The 18,450-nt window shown below is 55.4% G+C and overlaps 1 protein-coding gene across 8 annotated transcripts; it reads right to left on the reverse strand.

The window, feature by feature from the left end:
* Positions 1-4,519: 4,519 nt before the first annotated feature.
* Sema6c (semaphorin 6C) lies at positions 4,520-18,060 on the reverse strand. 8 transcript variants are annotated; one of them, XM_075978194.1, is made up of 21 exons: positions 17,942-18,060; positions 16,019-16,068; positions 15,188-15,277; positions 14,203-14,371; positions 11,144-11,258; positions 10,790-10,853; positions 10,579-10,635; positions 10,271-10,372; positions 9,981-10,071; positions 9,691-9,810; positions 9,461-9,549; positions 9,007-9,224; positions 8,648-8,779; positions 8,230-8,382; positions 7,935-8,108; positions 7,583-7,729; positions 7,239-7,316; positions 7,104-7,159; positions 6,922-6,966; positions 6,626-6,721; positions 4,520-6,251 (listed from the first exon to the last, which is right to left on the reverse strand). In XM_075978194.1, exons 4-21 carry the CDS (start codon positions 14,315-14,317, stop codon positions 5,251-5,253), a joined length of 2,853 nt encoding a protein of 950 aa, XP_075834309.1. In that variant the 5' UTR covers positions 14,318-14,371; positions 15,188-15,277; positions 16,019-16,068; positions 17,942-18,060; the 3' UTR covers positions 4,520-5,250. The 8 variants fall into 8 exon arrangements, with proteins under 8 accessions (XP_075834309.1, XP_075834311.1, XP_075834312.1 ...); XM_075978196.1 differs by lacking the exon at positions 17,942-18,060 and adding an exon at positions 17,015-17,611; XM_075978197.1 differs by lacking the exon at positions 15,188-15,277.
* Positions 18,061-18,450: the final 390 nt, after the last annotated feature.

The following is an 18,450-nucleotide window of genomic DNA, read 5'->3' on the forward strand; positions in this document are numbered from 1 at the left end:
GCTGGGATTACAACCACTGCATCCATTAACACAGTGCTCAGAATCAAATGGAGAGCTTTAGGCTGCAGGCAGGCACTCTGCCACCTGAGCTACGCTCAGCTTGTATAACCTTGAACTGAGGGACGCACAGTTCTAAAGGGTCACCTGCTGAGTCACGCCTGTGTGTTCCAAAGCTTGGGGTGGCAGCACGAAGAAGCAGCAAACGAGTAAGAGATAGTTCAGGCCCTTGTGACTTTGCCCCCAAAGAACCCAAGATGCTGAACAGCTTTTGAAGCTCTCTTGATTGTGGAACCTTTTGAGTCTCAGGTCCCCAAAGCCTTAGACACCTGATGGCCTCAGCCTGCTGGGGCCCTGGTTTCCCCATAATCTCCTAGGATGCCTCTGAGAAATTAGCTCAGAGATCCCCAAGGATGAGGCTGCTGTCATATTCTGCTCTTCCTAATAAGAAAGGAGGCGAATCCTGTGACTTGTACAGCCTACCTCCCAGTGGTAGAGACACTCCCATCATAGCTGCACCTAGGAAGGGGAGACAGGAGGAGCAGGGATTCAATGCCAGCCTGGGATCCACGAGACTCTGAAAAGAACGAAAACAAAAATCCACCGAGCAGATTCCAGAATTGAACTTAAAGGAGGACATGTCTGTCTGTACTTTCTTTTTCAGCACTAACGTCCGCAAATTATCCCTTAATTTATTACCACTATTATAATCTGCCAGCAGGAAGTTTTCATGAGTAATAATGAATTGCATTTTTGGTGGTGGCCTATGTTATTTTGGGCAAATCACCATGTCCTACAGAACACTTAATTGTGGGGCTTTGGGAGGGAGGTGAGGGAGACTGTGTTGTCCAGACTTGCCTTGATTCCCGATGTTCCTGACTCAGACTCCAAGGGCCGTGAGGTACCATCAGACCACCACACACCTAGCTAACCTGCTCACTCTAAGCCTATGTATTTACATGCTTTACAAACCCATTATCATATGTTAGGAGCACTGACACTCTTCCAGAGGGGCCTGGGTTCAACTGCACTCCAGAGGCAGAGGCAGGTGGATCTCTGTGACCTACAGAGTGAGATCCAGACTCCCATGGCTGCACAGAGAAATGTATGTGTGGGCAGGAGGGTTTGTAGAGATTAAACCGCAAAGGTTTCATAGAAGGGCCAAGCACTGCTCTCACTGGAACATAGTTCCTTCGCTTGTTCTTGGTTCCCAGTGGAAGAAGTAAGCATTCCCTTAAAAACACTGCCAAATGATACACCCAGGACGGACCTGTCCATTGCTGCTGCCTACAGAGAAGCCCTAGATTAAAGCTGGTCTGTGGCTCTGTGATGGAGCATTTGTCTGTTGTGGAATATTACTTTAAGATGTGTTGCATCCATTTATGCTGTGGAACCTTTGTTTAATGATGCAAAGATGTGTCGCATTCTTGTATGTGGCATTTGTTTAACTCTGTGTAGCCTGTGTTACTTTGTCTAAAACCCTGATTGGTCTAATATGGTTGCCACAGCAAGGCAGGAGAGAGGATAGGCGGGGCTGGCAGGCGGAGAGAATAAATGGGAAAAATCTGAGTGAATGGAGAAGCGAGAGAACAGGAGAGGAGGATGCTACACGTCCAGTCAGAGGAAGAGGGGAGTAAGATATACAGAAGTAAGGAAAAGCCGGGCGGTGGTGGCGCACGCCTTTAATCCCAGCACTCGGGAGGCAGAGGCAGGCGGATCTCTGTGAGTTCGAGGCCAGCCTGGTCTACAAGAGCTAGTGCCAGGACAGGAACTAAAAAGCTACAGAGAAACCCTGTCTCAAAAATCCAAAAAAAAAAAAAAGTTAAAAAAAAGAAGTAAGGAAAAGAAAAAGCCCAGAGGCAAATGCTAGATGGGAAGCTGGCTAGAAATAAGTCAAGCCAAGGCCAGGTACTTTTAAGTAACAATAAGCCTCTGTGTGTGTATTTATTTGGGAGCTGGGTAGTGGGCCCTTCAAAAGAGTAAAAACCCCCAACAACATTTGTCTCCATGTACAAGGCCCTGGGTTTGATTTTCTATTTTATGTGTAGTTGCATGTGTGTGTGTGTGCGCTCACACACACACACACACACACACACATATCCATACCCATGCATTCAACCAACCACAAATCAAAAATATTTGGGGAGCCGGGCGGTGGTGGCGCACGCCTTTAATCCCAGCACTCAGGAGGCAGAGGCAGGCGGATCTCTGTGAGTTCGAGGCCAGCCTGGTCTACAGAGCTAGTTCCAGGACGGGCTCCAAAGCCACAGAGAAACCCTGTCTCGAAAAAACCAAAAAAAAAAAAATATTTGGGGAAAAATTGTATGTGTACTGAACATGTCCAGATTTTTTGTCATTGTTTCCTAAACAATATGGCACAATTATTCACAAGGAGGCTTGCAACTGCAATCCCAGCACTTGCTAGGCTAAGGCAGGGGATCAGTTCAAAGGCAGCATCTACTACATACTGGAGTGCAACCAAGTCTCAGAAGAAACACGCAAAAGTGATGTCATTTAACTTAGGCATTGTTAAATAACCTACAGATTATTTAAAGCATACCAGAGGCTGGGCATGTGTCATGTGCATGTACCGTGTCCTTTCATTTGAGGGACTTGCATATCCTGATTTTTTTTTTTTTTTTGGTTTTTTTGAGACAGGGTTTCTCTGTGGCTTTGGAGCCTGTCCTGGAACTAGCTCTGTAGACCAGGCTGGTCTCGAACTCACAGAGATCCATCTGCCTCTGCCTCCCGAGTGCTGGAATTAAAGGTGTGCGCCACCAACGCCCGGCTCATATCCTGATTTTTTTTCTTAAGATGTGGTAAATGTCCTAGAATCACTCAGTCCCGTATAGACACTGGGGACTGACTGTACTTCCATCTTAGCTTTTATTTATTTTTGGTGTCGAGGTCTCACTGTGGTGCCCTGGCTAGCCTGGAACTTGCCTATGTAAACCAGGCTAGCCTAACTCATGGAGCTCCACCCCCCTGCCTCTCCAGTACCGAGTAGTCCATTTTAGTTCTTCACATTTTTTCCCTTTGGGGTTGGTTTTGGACTTCTCAGCTGAGGCAAGTCTCAAACCTGCTATTTGAGCCTACATTGCAGCCCTTTCTCCCTTCTTCCCGTCTTTTCCTCGCTTCTTTCCTCTCTGATACCATCTTCCGTCACAGCAAACCTGCCTCCGCTTCCTGGGTGCAGGGACTGCAGGCACGCTCCAGCACTCTGCTGTGTGCAGTGCTTGGATTGTAACTGAGGGTTCTGTATCAGTGCATGTTCGCCATGCTGCCAACAGAGCTACATCCCAGGAGATGACGGGGTGGAAGCCAATGGCGCACATGTGGAGGTCTGAAGGGAACTTTTGAGACTTGGTTCTCTTCCCACCTTAGGCTTCTGGCAGCTAGACTTGCCAGGCAAGCACTTACCCACTGAACCGCCTTGCTCTCCCTCTCTTCATCTTTGGAGAGAGCCTAGAATTCATGATCTTCATGCACCATTTACAGATGTCCTCTATGCTAGCTCTAACGTTTTGAAGAGATTAATGCAACCAGGTGACTGAAAAACATATCCTTTTCTTCCATGTACCCCAGCACTGTTTAGGGTACTAGCAACAGCCCGGTGTATTCTAAGTAAGGTTCCCAAAGAGAAAAAAAAAAGCCAAGCTAAGGGATGTTGAACTCTGGAGGACCCTTGGTCAGTAGGCATAAGCTTTGCTGAGCCGTGTTGAGAGACGTTCTGCGCGTCAAAAACCTTGAGGGGAAGAAAAAAATCTCTAAGTCGAATTTATAATACAAAGGGAATGTAGTGTCTAGTGAAAACAGACCATAAAGTCTGGTATACACAGCCTAGCTAGTGAGAAGGGAGGAACCACCATTTCAAGAGTTCTCTTTCACAACGCATTTACACAGTATAGTACTTGAGCCTCTTGACTCTTATTCCAGATGAGGAAGCAGGCTTAAGGCAGTGTTAGGATCTCAAGGGTAAAGGTGAAGAGGTAAACAAACACCCAGAACTCTTGGCCAAATAGTTCTCAAGAAGCAGAAAGCAACCAGAGACCTGGCGGCTGATTCAGCGCAGGGCTCCGGCGGACCTCTAGGAGGCGCCATCGGGAAGTGGCCTGGAGCCGCAGCAGGGTGGACACTGCCGCCACGCGCCTGCCAAGTTCCAGATCTGCAAATCCTCCAGCTCAGCCAGCACCCGCGAGAGGCCTTACTGCTCTTTGCGCCAGGGTGGTGGGTGGGACAAGCGTTCCGGGCCATCCTTCCTTTTGGTACTCAGGGTACTGTGCGGGTATCTGCAGCCAATGCAAGGGAGCCTCGAGACGGGCACACGCTAGTCGCTCCAGCCCTGGGCTAGTCTGCAGCTGAGGCTGCCCCACAGGGAAACAGATGGGGCAAACCCTTTCTTCTAACAGGGCTCATCTTTGGCCAGTTTTTTTTGTTTGTTTGTTTTGTTTTGTTTCGTTTTGCAGGCCCAAGTGCCCCAAACACCTAGCCCAAGTTCTCTTTAGGACAAGATGTGCTGATGTGAAATTCAAATCACGCAGCAGCTTCGTTTTATTTCTCCAAAAGTTCCCTCTCCCACCCCATAGTGTAGGCCGTGAAAAGGTGCCTGCCCTCTATTCAGAAACCTGCTGAGCGCCTTCCGCCGCACCCCCAACGGTACCCCGGCTCTCCTGGGCCCTGCCTCATCCCCACACACCATGTCTTCTCTTGCCTCCTGCAGGAAACCTTTCCTGATTAACTCCGGTGGGACAGCCGCCAAGCCAATTACTCCGGAGAGACCTGGGGGCCCGAGGTGAGGCGGAGGCAGACATTCAGGGGCACAGGCACCCAGAGGGCCGAGCGGCCCGCCCTCCTGTCCCTCCCGCTCCGCGAGAAAAGTCAGGCAGCGGCTGGGGGGCGGACATGGCTGTATTGGGAAGCGGGGGCTCCTACACAGTAGGAGGCGGCACGTCCCGGCCCAGGAGGCCCGAGGACCCTGTACACAGGCGCGGCTCCAGCCCCGCCGGCCCGCCCGGGGCCCCGTCCGCGGGAGCCCGGGGCGGCGAGTTAAGGCAGCATGGCTGGAAGGAAGGGAGCGGGGAGTGGGAGGCGGCAGGGTCGCGGCCTCTCACTGGCCTCGCCGGGACAGGGGAACGACAGTCAATAAATAAACCGGGGCGAGAGCGGGCCCCGGGAGACTCTCGGAGTCCGGGAAGGCCGACGGCCATCGCGGGCCTGGGCCTCCGGCGCCCGCACCGGCGCTAGCAGCTTCTGTCAGAAGTTAAAATGGCCGCCGTGCGGCGCGGGCGGCGTCGAGGCGGCGAGGGGCGGCTTGGGGGTCAGCGGGGACTTCGCGTCCGCCCTCTTCAGGGAGCGGCCGCGGTAGCCGTCGGGCCGGCCCAGGTACAGGAGGTGCCTCCCGGGCCCCCCGGAGTACCTAGCCGGGCCCCCCGAGGGCACCCGCGTGAGCAGCGCCGGGGGCGCGCGGTGCGTGGGGAAGGGCAACCTGCGGCCGACGCCCAGGCGTGGCGCCGGGGCCGAGAGGGCGGGCCGCCCGCCAGGAGCCGCGCGCTTGCCCTCGGGGGGCACGTCGAGCCTGAGCGGCGGCACGCAGTCCCGCGGCAGCGGGCTGGGGGTCGGGGCGGGCGGCCGCGAGCTGAAGGCGGCCGGGGCGAGCGGTTCGGCGCCCTTCCTGGGCGGCTGCGGGCCGTGCAGGTAGCGCAGCAGTTCCTCCAGCGTGGTCACCTCCACCGCCTGCCCCGGGCAGCCCGGCGGGGGCGGCCGCACCAGCACCCGCGGCGCGGGCCCGCCCGCCGCACTGCAGCCCGCCGGGCGGCCGGGGCCCTCCGACGCGTTGTTCCCGTTCTGGTTCCACTCCCAGGGCCCCCCGGAGGCACGGAGGTGCTTCACCGGCAGCTCGGGCGTGGACTCGGGGGTGGGCAGGCAGGCGAGGTCCGGTGGGGGTCCGCCGTCGGGCGGAGGCAGGAAGGTGGTGTAGAGCTGGGGCGTTTGCGCAGCATCTCCATCCTTGGGCGGAGGCGGGGGCTCAGAACCGCCACCGTGCAGCCGGGCCAGACTGCGGAGGGAGAGAGGGCGCGGCAGCCCCGGGCTCTCGATATCCTTGCTCCGACGGCGACGCGCTCGGCGACAAGCACAGGACACCAAGAAGCCGGAGACTGAGGCGCCCAGGGCGAAGGCCGCCGCCACGCAGGCCAGGAGGAGTGGGATGGGGATGGAGCGGGAGGCTGAAGCTGGGGAAAGGTCCCTGCGCACGCCTGCCGGCCAAGAAGGAGGGAGGCGGCTCAGCTTTAGGCGCACGGAAGGGACACAGGTGGGGCCAACCACAAGTTCTCATGCTGCTGCTCAGCTTCGCTCCACTCAGTCACAGGAGTCGTTTTCCCGGGATCCCTAAACACACAGGCTAGAGCACGGGTCTGGGGTAGTCCCTGCCCAGTTTTAGCCACTGCAGCCATGCCAGGCACATCTGCCATCCTGCCTGTGCAGGACACTGGCTGGGATGTCCAGCTGTGGTGAAGGGCGGTTCCAAACAGGTGTTAGTGGTTATCAAACACCAATCAGCACCCAGCTTAGAATTCTCAGCCTCAACAGGTCCACACTGCACTCGGTCCCTCCCAGGCAACCCCCTTACCCTGCGTGTGAGCTCCAAGAGTGGAAGACTGGGGCCCTGGGTGGGCATCACTGGGGGAACTGGGGGTCTCAAGGGAAGGGCCAGGACCCAGATGCACTGGTAACAGAGACCAGGTCAGTGCCAGTGAGACTTCCGCTCTCCACCCCTGACACCACCAAGCCCCTCCCCTTTGGAACACAAGTCCAGAATTCCAGTGTCTCTTCTGGTTGTTCAGGATGCTGGCCTGCCTATAGCCCAGACAGATTTGGTTGTGTGGGCTATGCAAGGAAAAAGGAAACTGAGGCCGGAAGACTCACCATAAGCAGAATCCCCAGGGCCAGACTGACTCCCAGTAGCTCCATCTATGAGACAGTGAGAATGAGGGAAAGGTGGTAGAAGCAACTGGAACAGATGCCGAGAAAGACAGATGCCCAAGCCCAAGATGCTGGTGGCCGTCAGAGAATACGCAGCTGTGGCTGCAGCCGGCCCTCGTGGTTACCTTGGCAGTCACCGTGCTCTGTGGATTCCTGGTTCCCAGTCACATCCACATCAGTCCTAAAAGGAAAGGGAGGTGGCTCACTGTGGCTCTACGCTTTGCCCCTCTCCTCATGAGTCCCAGGGGCTCCTCACTTACCCACCAGGTCCCCTGATGCTCACACAGCCTCTCAGTCGATGCCACCCACAGTATGGGTCCTGAGAAGCCAGACAGCTCCTAAGGGAAACTGAGCTGAGTGAGGCTGGCACCCTCTGCTTACACAGTCCATTCCATTGCCTTACAGGACACTCCCAGCCCCACACTTCACCCATCCACCAACCCCAGTCTGCTCCAGACCCCAGCTGCTGCCACCTTCAGACTCCCCAGGGTACCCCAACTTCACTATCCCCATTTCCTTGCCACCCTCAAGACTTGGGGATTTTTCTGTGCTCCTACCCGCCCAGGAAGCATAGCCAGGCAGCATCTGCCTTTAGGCGCCTCACCTCTGACATGCCCCATGCCGGGCACAGCGGCTGAGAGGGAGGTAGACGATACATCCAGGAAAGGCCACAAAGAGCCTGTGACCCTCGGTGTCCAGCTCCAGCCCTATGATCCGCCGTGAAGCTTGGGCTGAGCGCTTCCCACTGCACCTAATAGGAATGGGGTCTGGGTGAGAAGAGATAGGAGGAGAAGTGCCCAGAAGACCTGGGCTCACCCTATGGAAGCACCCTCCCCAGCCCAGTAGAGCTCTCTCACCAAACCCTTTCCCTACCTCAAGGCCTCTGATTCTGCCAAGCCAGCACTGGAGTGCCCAACCTACTCCCCCATCCCACCTCTGCCCCACAAAGAACTCACCGGGCAGGGCTGTAGGCATCAATCTCTTCCAGTATGATAGGCTCAGGTCGCAGAGACTGTCCTCCTGGAGGTAGCACCTTCAGCACTGTCCCGTCATTGGAGCCAAGAAACAAGACTGTAGTATTTCTGTGCGGCCCAGCCACGCCATCCACAGCTACCTGGGTCAGCAGAGCCCTGCAGCAGCAGGCTTCAGGTGAGGAAAGCATAGCCAGGAAAGCTGGCCCAAATGCCTGCTCCCCACTCTTGCTCCTTCACAAGCCCCACCCCCATGCCAATGGGGTTTATCTCTGGCTACCTGCTGGTGAGAGTGAGGAGAGGCTGGTGGGTCGCAGGTGGCACAGCGGGATCCAGAAGCGGGTGAGCCTTGATGAAGAGCAGGACAGCATCAGGTAGGTCTTGAGAGGAGGAGAACGAGGCAGCTCCACCCACACCTGCACAGGACCCTGGCCTGGTGGGCACATGGGAAGGGGCAGCCTTAGGGCAGAGAACGGGGGTTAATGAAGCTATGTGCCCCCCCACTCTCAAACGTGGTTGGTAACCGTCCCTGCCCTGCAAACACACCCTGCGGCACCTGCTCCCTTCCCGGCTGCAGCTCCTTAGTCCAACCCAGTGCTAGGCCTGTCATGGCCACAGTGACCTGAGTCCTCCTCACAGCCGAATATTAAGAAAGAGCATTGCTTCTGCCCCATCAGAGTCACCTCTATCCCGGGTACCTGGGTGAGGGGACTCTGTCCTCAGAAACAGGAGTCCAGGCCCCATCCAGACTCCTCTGCTCCTTGAACTTGCCCTCAAACCCACGCTCAATGTCATCCAGGTAGAAGGCGCAGACTGCAGACCCAGGAATGCTGAGGGAGCCAGAAAAGATTCAAGGTGTTAACAGGGGTGGGACTGCTCCTGCAGGTAAGCTGTGGGCTGCCCTTTGTGCGCCATGCTGAGAGGCAGAGCCGGGTGGGCACGACAGTCACAGGGGACAGCAGATTGGCCTTGCTTGGAGCTTCCTCCTCAGAAGGCATCAAAAGCGAGTGTGAACGTTGGTGGGGTGGAGAACTAGATCACACAGCCTAGTACCCACCTGTTAGTCTGAGTAGTGAAGACCCCAAAGAGAGCAGAGCGGCCATGCAGGTTCACAGGCCCCGTTAAGGCCTGTAAGACGTCAAAGTAGAAGGTAGAGTCCCCAGGGACAGAGCAGTTGAGCCTCAGCTTAAGGAAGGAAGTCCAGTGGCGGTCCAAGGCCCTAGGTGAGCCGCCCATGTCGCGTTTACACACCCTGGCTACCCGAGAAAACTGCACCTGAGGAAAGATTGAGGAAAGCCACACGGCAGCTGCTGTGAGGTGAGGGCTCCAGGAGGCAAAGCAAGGGAACCGTATGGCAGGTCAGTTCGGGAGAGAATGGCCAGATGTCATAGATGAGAGAGGTGAAGTCTATGCAGAGGGCATGGGGAGGGGTCAGATCTAAGGAATCTGTTAAGGAGATTAGAGCCAAGAACCATTCTTAGGACCCAGACCCCTGGTGTCCAACTGCTTACCCTCCCCAGCCGGGAATCCTCTACAGCGACCTCTCGGAAGAAGAAGTAGACGTGGTCTCTGTGCTCCAAAGCATAGACAAAGTGTGGCTCTAAGGTGACAGGAAAGGGTATCCATACCTGCTCAGAAACTCATGCTGCACCGTCTTTCTACCCATCCACAAACACTGCTACTGCCCCACAGAGGCCTGGTGCCCCCTCATCCCGGCAGTCTGACCCCCAGGAAGACTGACCTCGCAACCACTTGGAGTCATACTTGGCAGAACGGAGTGGGGGCTGCGATCCAAGGCTTCTGTAAACTACAGCATCACTGGCCTGGAAATCCGCTGCTGTGGCTGAGTACAAACTGCCCTCTGGAGGGGTGGGGGTCAGGGGAAGCTCAGGGCCTGCAGCTTGTCTCTTACTGGTGCCCACACAGCGACTCAGGCCCTTCCCCAGGCCCCTACCGCCCTCCACTCAAGGACATGAGGGAAAGACCAAGTTGGGAGAGGAACGCCTTCCAGCCACGCGCCCAGGTGCACACCTGCAAAGATGGCCACATTTGACTGGGTGGCATCAAAGGGGCATCGAGCTTGTCCACTCAGCTCCTCACCTTCCTGTTGCAGCGACGTTATCTGGGGGCAGAGGAGGCAGGTTCCTAGAACCTTGGGGTCTCAGACGTGTGGCCCCACAGCCCACTCCTCCGTGCCTCTTCCCTGGCCCCCTCCACACTCTCGCATTCCAAGCATGCCAGTTCCACCCCCAGATGCCCATCTCTTCCCAGCAAACTGATTGCTTATTCTGGACTCTCCTCCCAGCCCTCTTCCTTTGTACCCCATAGCTGCGGCACATGGGGCTGAATGAGTTTGTTCCACAGGCAAGGAGCCTCTGCGAGTCCCAGGGAACAAGAACACGGATGTAGTTGTAGCATTCGTCCTAGAGAACCCAAAATTCAAGGTTAGTGACAAGGCTGGAATTGAAGTTAGGGGCCACAGGAAGTGAGGCAGTAGCCGTCAGTCGTGAGCCGGTCATGGCAATGCGGCTAGAGTCTCAGGCTGTTTGCTGGCCCTTTAGCCTCCACCAAGTTCTCTGGTCTCTGAACCTCCTTGCCTTCCCTCCCTCCGGCCCGCTCCACTCCTCACCGTGAGCTTTCCCCGAACAGCACAGTTCTCCACGTCCTGGCTCCTCCATGTCAGAAACTGAAGAGAGAAAACAAGGGGAAGTCATGGGGCAACCAGGACCCCTCCTCACGTCACGACTCCTTCTTAGACGCTTTTCTCACCCATGAGACCCCCAATACACCTTTCCCAGCTTCGTCTCCCTGCCTGCACCTCCTCGCATACAGCCCCTCACCTTGTTGGGCACCAGCCCCTCCCCTTCTTCTTGGGCTTGAAGATCGAAGGAGAAAACGTGATCCCTGAAGGGTAGGTAAGGAGGGGTCAGAGCTGAGCCGAGGCACCCTGCCTGCCTGAGCGCCTCAGTCCCCTGCTTACCCATGTTCACCTGCTCAGGGCCAAGCCACACAAAGTTCCTGCTCCCTAGCCTCCCCCTTCCTCCACGCCTTGTTCTCTGAGTCCAAGCATGTCCATGTCCCATGGCTTGTGCACCTGCATGTGTCCCCTGCAAGATGCTGCAGTGGCCATGCAGGTCCCATGTCTGCCCAGGAGCATGCATGTCTGCCCCACAACTGTGCCGCGGCCATTTTACCGGGCAGCCACAAGCAAGGTCCGGTTCAAGGTCAGGAATCGCTGAAAGTCCAGCCCGAGTTCTGCAGCCACAGCATCCTCCTCCAGGCCCCGGAACCAGGATAATGGAGAAGAACCTAGAGGATGACAGCCGAGATAACACTCACTTTCCTACTCCCTTTCCTGCCAGGGAAACCCAGCCATGAACAGAGCAGGAGAGAAGAGAGTCCCCAAATCTACATCTAAGAACAATGCCAGAAGCTACGTTAGTGGTGCAGACCAGCAATGGGGAGGCTGAGGCAGGAGGACCGCTGAGAGTTTAAGGGTAGCCATGGTTACATAGCAAGTACCAGACCAGTATACAAGGCAAGATGCTGGCTCCAAATAAAGAAATGAAATGAAATGAAATGGGGAGGGGGAACAATGAAATGGCTATGAGGGTAAAGATACCTGTAACCAAGCCTGGCTACCTGAGTTCAAATAGTGCAATCAGAGAACCAGTTCCCCAAGTTGACCCTCAGTCTCCACTCATACATCATAGCACGTGCACTCCCCCCAAATAAGTAAATGTTAAAGTCCGGTGGTGGTGGTGCACACCTTTAATCCCAGCACTGGGCAGGCAGATCTATGTGAGTTTGAGGCCAGCCTGGTCTGCAGAGCAAGTTCCAGGACAGGCTCCAAAACTACACAGAGAAACTCTCGGGGAAAAAACAAAAAACAAAAAGTTAAATAAACCAATACAAAATCAACTCTTACTGAGCATTTAATTTTCCCCAGACACTGTGAGTAATTTGATCCACCTTGCTTAATATATTAAGCTATATTAATATGACATATTAATATATTAACTTCACACTGGCCCAATTCAAGGCTTAGTACATGGAGGTATTTACATGACGACCAGGCAGGCAGCAGGGCATATATGAAGTCTGACTGACACCAGACCACCTCTGTATTAGAAAGTTCCTTTCAAGGGGCTGGAGATGGTTTAGTGGTCAAGAACATACAATGCTCTTCTAGGGTCCAGAGTTCAATTCCCAGCAAGCACACCAACTGGCTCACAAGCACCTTCAGCTCCAACTCCAGGAGACCTACCTCCTCTGACCTCCATAAGATCAAACAACATTCCATCCTGCAAGGGGGGGGCCTTACCCAGGGAAATACATAACTAAAAAAAAAAAAGATTCAAGAACTCCCTGAAACTGACCAGATTCACTAAGACCCTCCCTGCCAGAATAAACAATAAAAGCTGAGCAGCCCCCTCAGAGGAAGTGAAGCTGAGCTGCAAAGAAGATTCTCAGAGAAGAAGGAAAACAAACAAACAAACAAAAACCTTTGAGACCACACCAACTGCCTGCAAGAAGCAGACACCAGCCAGACTGCCCAGAAGAGACCAACTGAGGACCCCGAGAGGATGCTCTCCAACCTGCTGAGCTACCTGCAGGCTGTGCAGTGTGCTCCAGGTTCCCAGCTTTTCTGAGCTGTCACCCATGCTGGGGTGGGCTTTGGTGATGCAGCTGCCTGTGAGTCATTTCTGCTCCTGTAGCCCTTCACCCATATTCCTGTAAGTGACCCCAGTAAAACTCATTGACTTTGGTAACGTCCATACTTTGGTCTGTCGTGGGCCCCGTATCTGGGGTGAGTTAGACAAGCGTTTGTCTCCCCAGGAAGAGTTTTGTCACACAACAGTACCTGCACATGCGAATAATTAAAGCATTGGTTCTTCTTCTTTGAGTCCTCCCACCAGATTCGTCCCCACGTCACCCTTCAAAGTTCCTCCCTCTTCTGACCAACCCCACTGGCCACCTGGTCTGGTCATGGAAGCCACAGGTATGGGTGTTTAGGGGGAAACCAGGCTCAAAGATGATTTGATGTTAACAGAGTGCTGAGAACCCATCTGATGCAGTCTGCTATTTTTGTTTGTTTGTTTACTTTGTTTTTTTGTTTTGTTTTGTTTTTTGAGACGGTTTCTCTGTGTGGCCCTGGCTGTCCTGAAACTCACTCTGTAGACCAAACTAGCCTTGAACTCACAGAGATGCACCTGCCTCTGCCTTGCGAATACTAGAATTAAAGGCGTGCACACCACTGCCCAACTCAAGTTTGCTAGTATTCTTTTTTTCCCCCCAAAACAGGGTTTCTCAGTAGCTTTAGAGCCTGTCCTGGAACTTGTAGACCAGGCTGGCCTCGAACTCACAGAGATCCACCTGCCTCTGCCTCCTGAGTGTTAGGATTAAAGGTGTGCCACCACCACCACCCAGTCGTGTTTGCTATTATTCTTCTCTATCTCCCAACAATCATTCCAATAACTCAACTAAAATTACTCTAAATCCAACATGTAGAACACAGACCCCAAACAGGTAAAGATTCTTCTCAGAAAAACTGGGTTTACAGTTTCTGTCATGGTGAGACCTGGCTCACTAGTGGGTAGCGAGGGAAGTAAAAGCTGGGAACCACTGACCTGGCCCAGTACTTCACGTTGTAGCTAAGAATAACACACAAATATAAAGTGTTTAATTCGGGCCAGATGATGTCTCAGGGCTGCACCTCGTTAGTGCTGAATCTGTTACCTCAGTCAATCTCTAAATAACTCCGTGAGGTAGCGCACTATGATTATCTTCCTTTTACGGCTGTGGAAACCAAGGCAAAGAAAGGTTAGGGAAAGAACCTAGGTCACACAGCTAGTGAGCACCTGAGTAGGGATTCAAACCTGCTCCGGGAAGGTCTGGCTCAGACCTTCCATTCCTCCTAGGCTCCTTTGCCTGATGGAGACAGTCTTGCCAAGTAATCCTGGCTGACCTGGAACTCTCTACCTAGTTCGGGCTGTCCTCAAACTTGTTACAGTCTTCCTCCCTCAAGCTCCCAAGCGCTGGGACTGTAAGCCTGCACCTCACTCAGCTAGGGTCATGTTTTTTTTTAGCCACACAGCAATACCACCTCTGAGTGAGGAAGCAAAACCCAGGGATGAGACCAGCTCACTCCCCTTCGCTTGGCTATTCTCTTCCCTTCCTACACCTTACCTCCCACACGGGGGTCTCATCTTCTACCCACCCCTCCGGAGTGTCAAGTGGGTGAAGTACTCACCTTGCAGGTCAGAGGTCACCAGAGGGATGGGGTCCTGGGGAAAGGCAGCCTGGGCATGGGGGAGTGACAGCCACAACAGCAGCAGCAAGGGCATGGGGTGGGGGGCACGGGGCATCCTGTGCGGGGCAGCTCAAGCCCCAGGGGGTACCCCCTCACCCATACGCTGGCTCTGGAAGGGGAGACAGAAAAGTGGGGGAAGGGACTAAGTTCTCTCTAGCCTTGTTGCAGGCAGACTCCTCCCCAGGTCTATCCCCAGAAGACCCTGTGGGGTGGGGCAAAGAACCATCTCTGCCTCACTCCCAGCTGTCCCTGTCACTCAAGGCCTTTCCCTCTCCAACTGGCCCAAACTGGCTGGTGTGAAGCCTGCCGGTGTGACCCCAGGTAAGGACAGAACAGATCTGCTGCCCCTCCCAGCCTTTCTTCCTCTCTCCTGCCTGGGTCTGGGACAATTCGGTAGGTGACAGCTCCCGGCCCCCGTTGTGCTAACCCCTTCTCGGCTATAATTAGACCCTGATGCCTTAAAATTCTAAATAGTGACTCCTTGGCACGAGGAGGAGGAAGAGGGCACCAAGTCTGCTCTCCCCTCCCCTTCCAGACCCCCACAGCACCCTGGGAGTAATGCAGGCACTGAGCCCAGGCAGAGGCGGCTGTGCAGCAGCCATGGGCCTGTCTAGGACTGAGAAAGAACAGAAGGAGAGGGACAAACAGCCTGGGGGTCACTGACCTGGCCTAAGCTCATACTTAAGGGGCCATTCCCACTGCTGAGGAAGAAGCTGGGGAGGGAGGGAGTGGGGTGTTCGTGGAGGGGCTGTCTTAGCCAAAAATGAATCTGCATGAAAGCCAGATCAGAGGCTAAATTTAGCTCTGGCTGCAGCTGTCTCCTCGACCACTGTGCCCCCTCCCAGCCTGGAGCCCCCTGTTGCCTCCCGGGCTCCTAAGAACCAAAGCACGTTCTTTCTCAGTGAGGGGAGAAGAGCAGACCCACCCCCTCTGCAGAGCGAAGGACAGAAAGGACGGGTGAGGAGAAATGGCTGAACGTGCCCCGCTTTCCCCTTCTTCCCTCATCAGGCTGCCTCTGAAATTGAAATATAAATAATTCAATGACAGGCAATTGTAGCCCAAAGTCCAAGAAAAGATGACTATGGCGAAGGGAGCGGTGAGATGGGTCTCCTTCCCACCACCAGCCCACCCCAGCCAGCTGACCCTGCCTGGGCCCACTGGAGGTGGCACACACAAGCCTCCTGCCTTCCCATCACATTGAAGTGAGGGGCTGAAGAGGCTCCAGTAGTCAAGTCAGGGAGCTGGGAGCCCTTTCTTTTGGGACCGACAATAAGCCTTAGTGGTCCATTCCAAGTCTTCTAAAGGAGAAACTCTGGGCTCACAAGCCTTCTTCCATCTCCCCAACAATGCCACTCAAAGCCAGGACCCAAGTGTCCACCCAAGCCCAATCAAGCGTCACTGGTGGGGAGGCTGACGTCAGGTGGGGCCCCAAGAGAGCTGGAGGAAGGGACAAAGTATGACCTCCCCCCTTTCCCCAGAGGCAGAACAGTTAGCTAGCTAAGGACCCCTCCACTGAAAGACCAGATCCTCCTCCCTCCTCCAACCCATGTTTCCGGTTGCTGGTACTCCCTAGAGAAGAGAAAGGGACACAGCTTGTCTTCTATGCTCTCCTACCTGCCCCCCCTCAAGTTGCCCTGGGCAACTGCTATCTTCACCCTGGAAACAACTTTAGTCTCTGGCAAGTGGGGAGAACATCTAGACCCTCATCCTGGCCCCCCATGGAGTTTGCTTCTATCCCCTGCTCTCCTCTCCTTACCTGGGGTGGTGGGTCCTGTGGGGGATGAAGGGGGATAGGAGCCCTCTGATCTAGAGAAGGGACAAAAGAAGGGGGGAAAATCACATCTCCCTTACACATCCTATAAAAGTAAATGTGCGAATTTGTGAAAAAGCTGTTGAAGCCAGTGTGGGGGAGATGCTATTGGGGGACCATTTTTTTTGGTCACAAAATGAGGACGGCTTTGCACCGGAAGATACGAGGGTAGCATTTGGCCTTTAGCCAGAAACTCCTAGAACTGCAGGGCCAGTCTTGGGAAAAGGTTGTCTAGGAGTTGTGGGGCTGATGGCCACTCCCATGTTAAAACCTTCAGAATCCAAGAGCCTCCCTGCAAAAGCGCCCTAGCTAGGGACAATAGAGGCTAATTTGCATCTAATTTGCATGCTCTTCATTTTCAGGCAAAAGGCTCTGATAGCAAGTACCTTCATCCCCTTCCTTCCTCGGAGAGCAAACCGTGCCTAGCTCCCACTTAACCTCTCTCACTAAGGACCCCCACACTCGCTCACTTTAAGCTGGGTTAGTCCAGCCTCTAAAAACACTTGGTTGGCCTTTTCCTTGGCCCACTAGACTCAAGGATGATACATCTTTAAGAGGGCTTCCCATAGCTGTTTGGGGGAGCAACATCTGGGTGGCTCCCATCCAATCCCTGGCCTGGGGACAGGCGTGCTGTGACCTGGAGAAATCCCAAGGAGAGACCTGGCCACTCTTTCCCCTTTCGGGTCCTCCCCGTGATTGAAAGATGAGACATGCCCCCTTTTTTCCCCTTAGCCAGACAGCCACCTCTGGGGAGTGGCCGAGGTCATAGCCGGTGTCTAGAGGAGCTAGGGAAGGGATTGAGAGGCCGGCCGGGGACAATAGCAGGAAACCATAGGCATGGTCGCCCGCCCCAGCCCACCTTCCTCAGGAGGCTCTGGGGTATGCTGAGCCTCAAAACCTTTTCACCCTACCCTTCCTCTCAGTTCCAGGCTTTGTACCTACCCTCCCTCCGATCCACCTCCCAATGTGGATAAACCAGGTGTCCGAAGCTTCGCGAGCGCTTAGCGTGAGGTGGGCCTAGGGCCAGGGGCTCGACGTGTCTCCCCCTCACTGGATCCGGGGCTCCGAGGAGGGGCGGGTAGCAACGTCTGGACCGGGACCGGGTCCCAGAGCCACGTTAGCGGGAGGAGGGGCTGGAGGGGCCTGCAGGCGCAGACCGAGTGGGGATGGATTTGGGGTTGGGGGACGGAGGCGGGTCTCCCAGACCAGGGAAACAGGGCCAGAGGCTGGGAACCGCCGAGGGCGGGCCCTAGGCCCGCGCGGAGCTGGTAGGTGAGCTAGGATGCTGTCGCCAGGCCCGCTCTCCTCCGTGGGAGACCAGTCTAACAAAGCCCCGGGAGGAGTGAGGTGAAGCGTGGAGGTGGGCGCGGGGACTGATGCTTCTCCGTGGCCCCACTCCTGGACTCTTTGCCCAAACTGACCCCTCCCCCTGGGAGTGCTCAGACTCCAGCCTGCACAAGGACGAAGAAGCAACCCTGACACCAAAGTCCAGAACGACTTGTCCCCTTTCCTATTCCTGCAGGTCTACTTCTCCACAGGTCCCGGAGCCTCAGTTTCCCGCAGGAGAGGCAAGATGCTGGGCTTTCCACCCTCCGCATCATGCGCGCCTCAGAAAAAGAAAATATCCCCTTTCGCGACCCCCAGTCTAGAGGGGCGGGACTGCTACCAGTCGGAAAAGAAGCTTACACCCTGCACCCAGCAGAGCATCTAGGCTCAGCCACGGTCCCCTCCTCCTCTAAGCACCCTAAATCCGCTGACCCTTTCTCTGTCAGGCGCAAGGCACGCTGAACACACTCGGGTCTTCGTGACACTCAAAAGCTTGACCCCCTCTTACGGCGCTCCTGCCCCTCCCTGCAGCTACATCCCTACCCCAGGGTACTTGCTCCGAGATCCGGGTCAGCGAGATCCAGGGAGCAGCAGGCAGCCCCCAGCTCCGCGCCGCACAGAGTTCGCAATCCGTGTTTGGGGTTCGGGCGAGATGCGACGAGCCTCCCGTCTGGATAGTGCTTGGGTTTAGGCTCCCGGAAGCTGTCGGGTTACGGGAGTCCTGGGTCCGAGTGGGAGCCCCTACTCCCGCCGCAGATCCGCGGAGGAAAACAATGCGACCGCCCGGAGCTCTGGGCTCGGCCCCAGCCGCCCCGCCCGCCTCCTGGCCGGACCCACCTCCGGCCCGCCTCTCGGTCCCTGCGACCAATAGGATGCTCATAGGCGGGCTAGACACCGCCTTCCCGCCACCTCTCCACCAATAGTAATACAGGGGGAGGGGCGCTGAGCGCACGGCCCACCCATAGCCCAGCGGAGAGGGTGAGCTGGAGACCAGATGGAAAGACCCACGGACAGTGGCTGAGACGCCGGCACGAGACACACAGATGGAGACA

Source organism: Microtus pennsylvanicus, chromosome 7 (assembly GCF_037038515.1).
Source record: "Microtus pennsylvanicus isolate mMicPen1 chromosome 7, mMicPen1.hap1, whole genome shotgun sequence".
Classification (NCBI taxonomy): domain Eukaryota; kingdom Metazoa; phylum Chordata; class Mammalia; order Rodentia; family Cricetidae; genus Microtus; species Microtus pennsylvanicus.

Coding starts and splice junctions, on each gene's coding strand:
- Sema6c (XM_075978197.1), bottom strand. CDS start 14,317: ATGCCCCGTGCCCCCCACCCCATGCCCTTGCTGCTGCTGTTGTGGCTG. Junction 8,383..8,647: donor GACAGAGTCCCCTCACCCAG/GTACCCGGGATA, acceptor TGTGCCCACCAG/GCCAGGGTCCTGTGCAGGTG. Junction 6,967..7,103: donor AGAGCACGGTGACTGCCAAG/GTAACCACGAGG, acceptor ACTGTCTCATAG/ATGGAGCTACTGGGAGTCAG.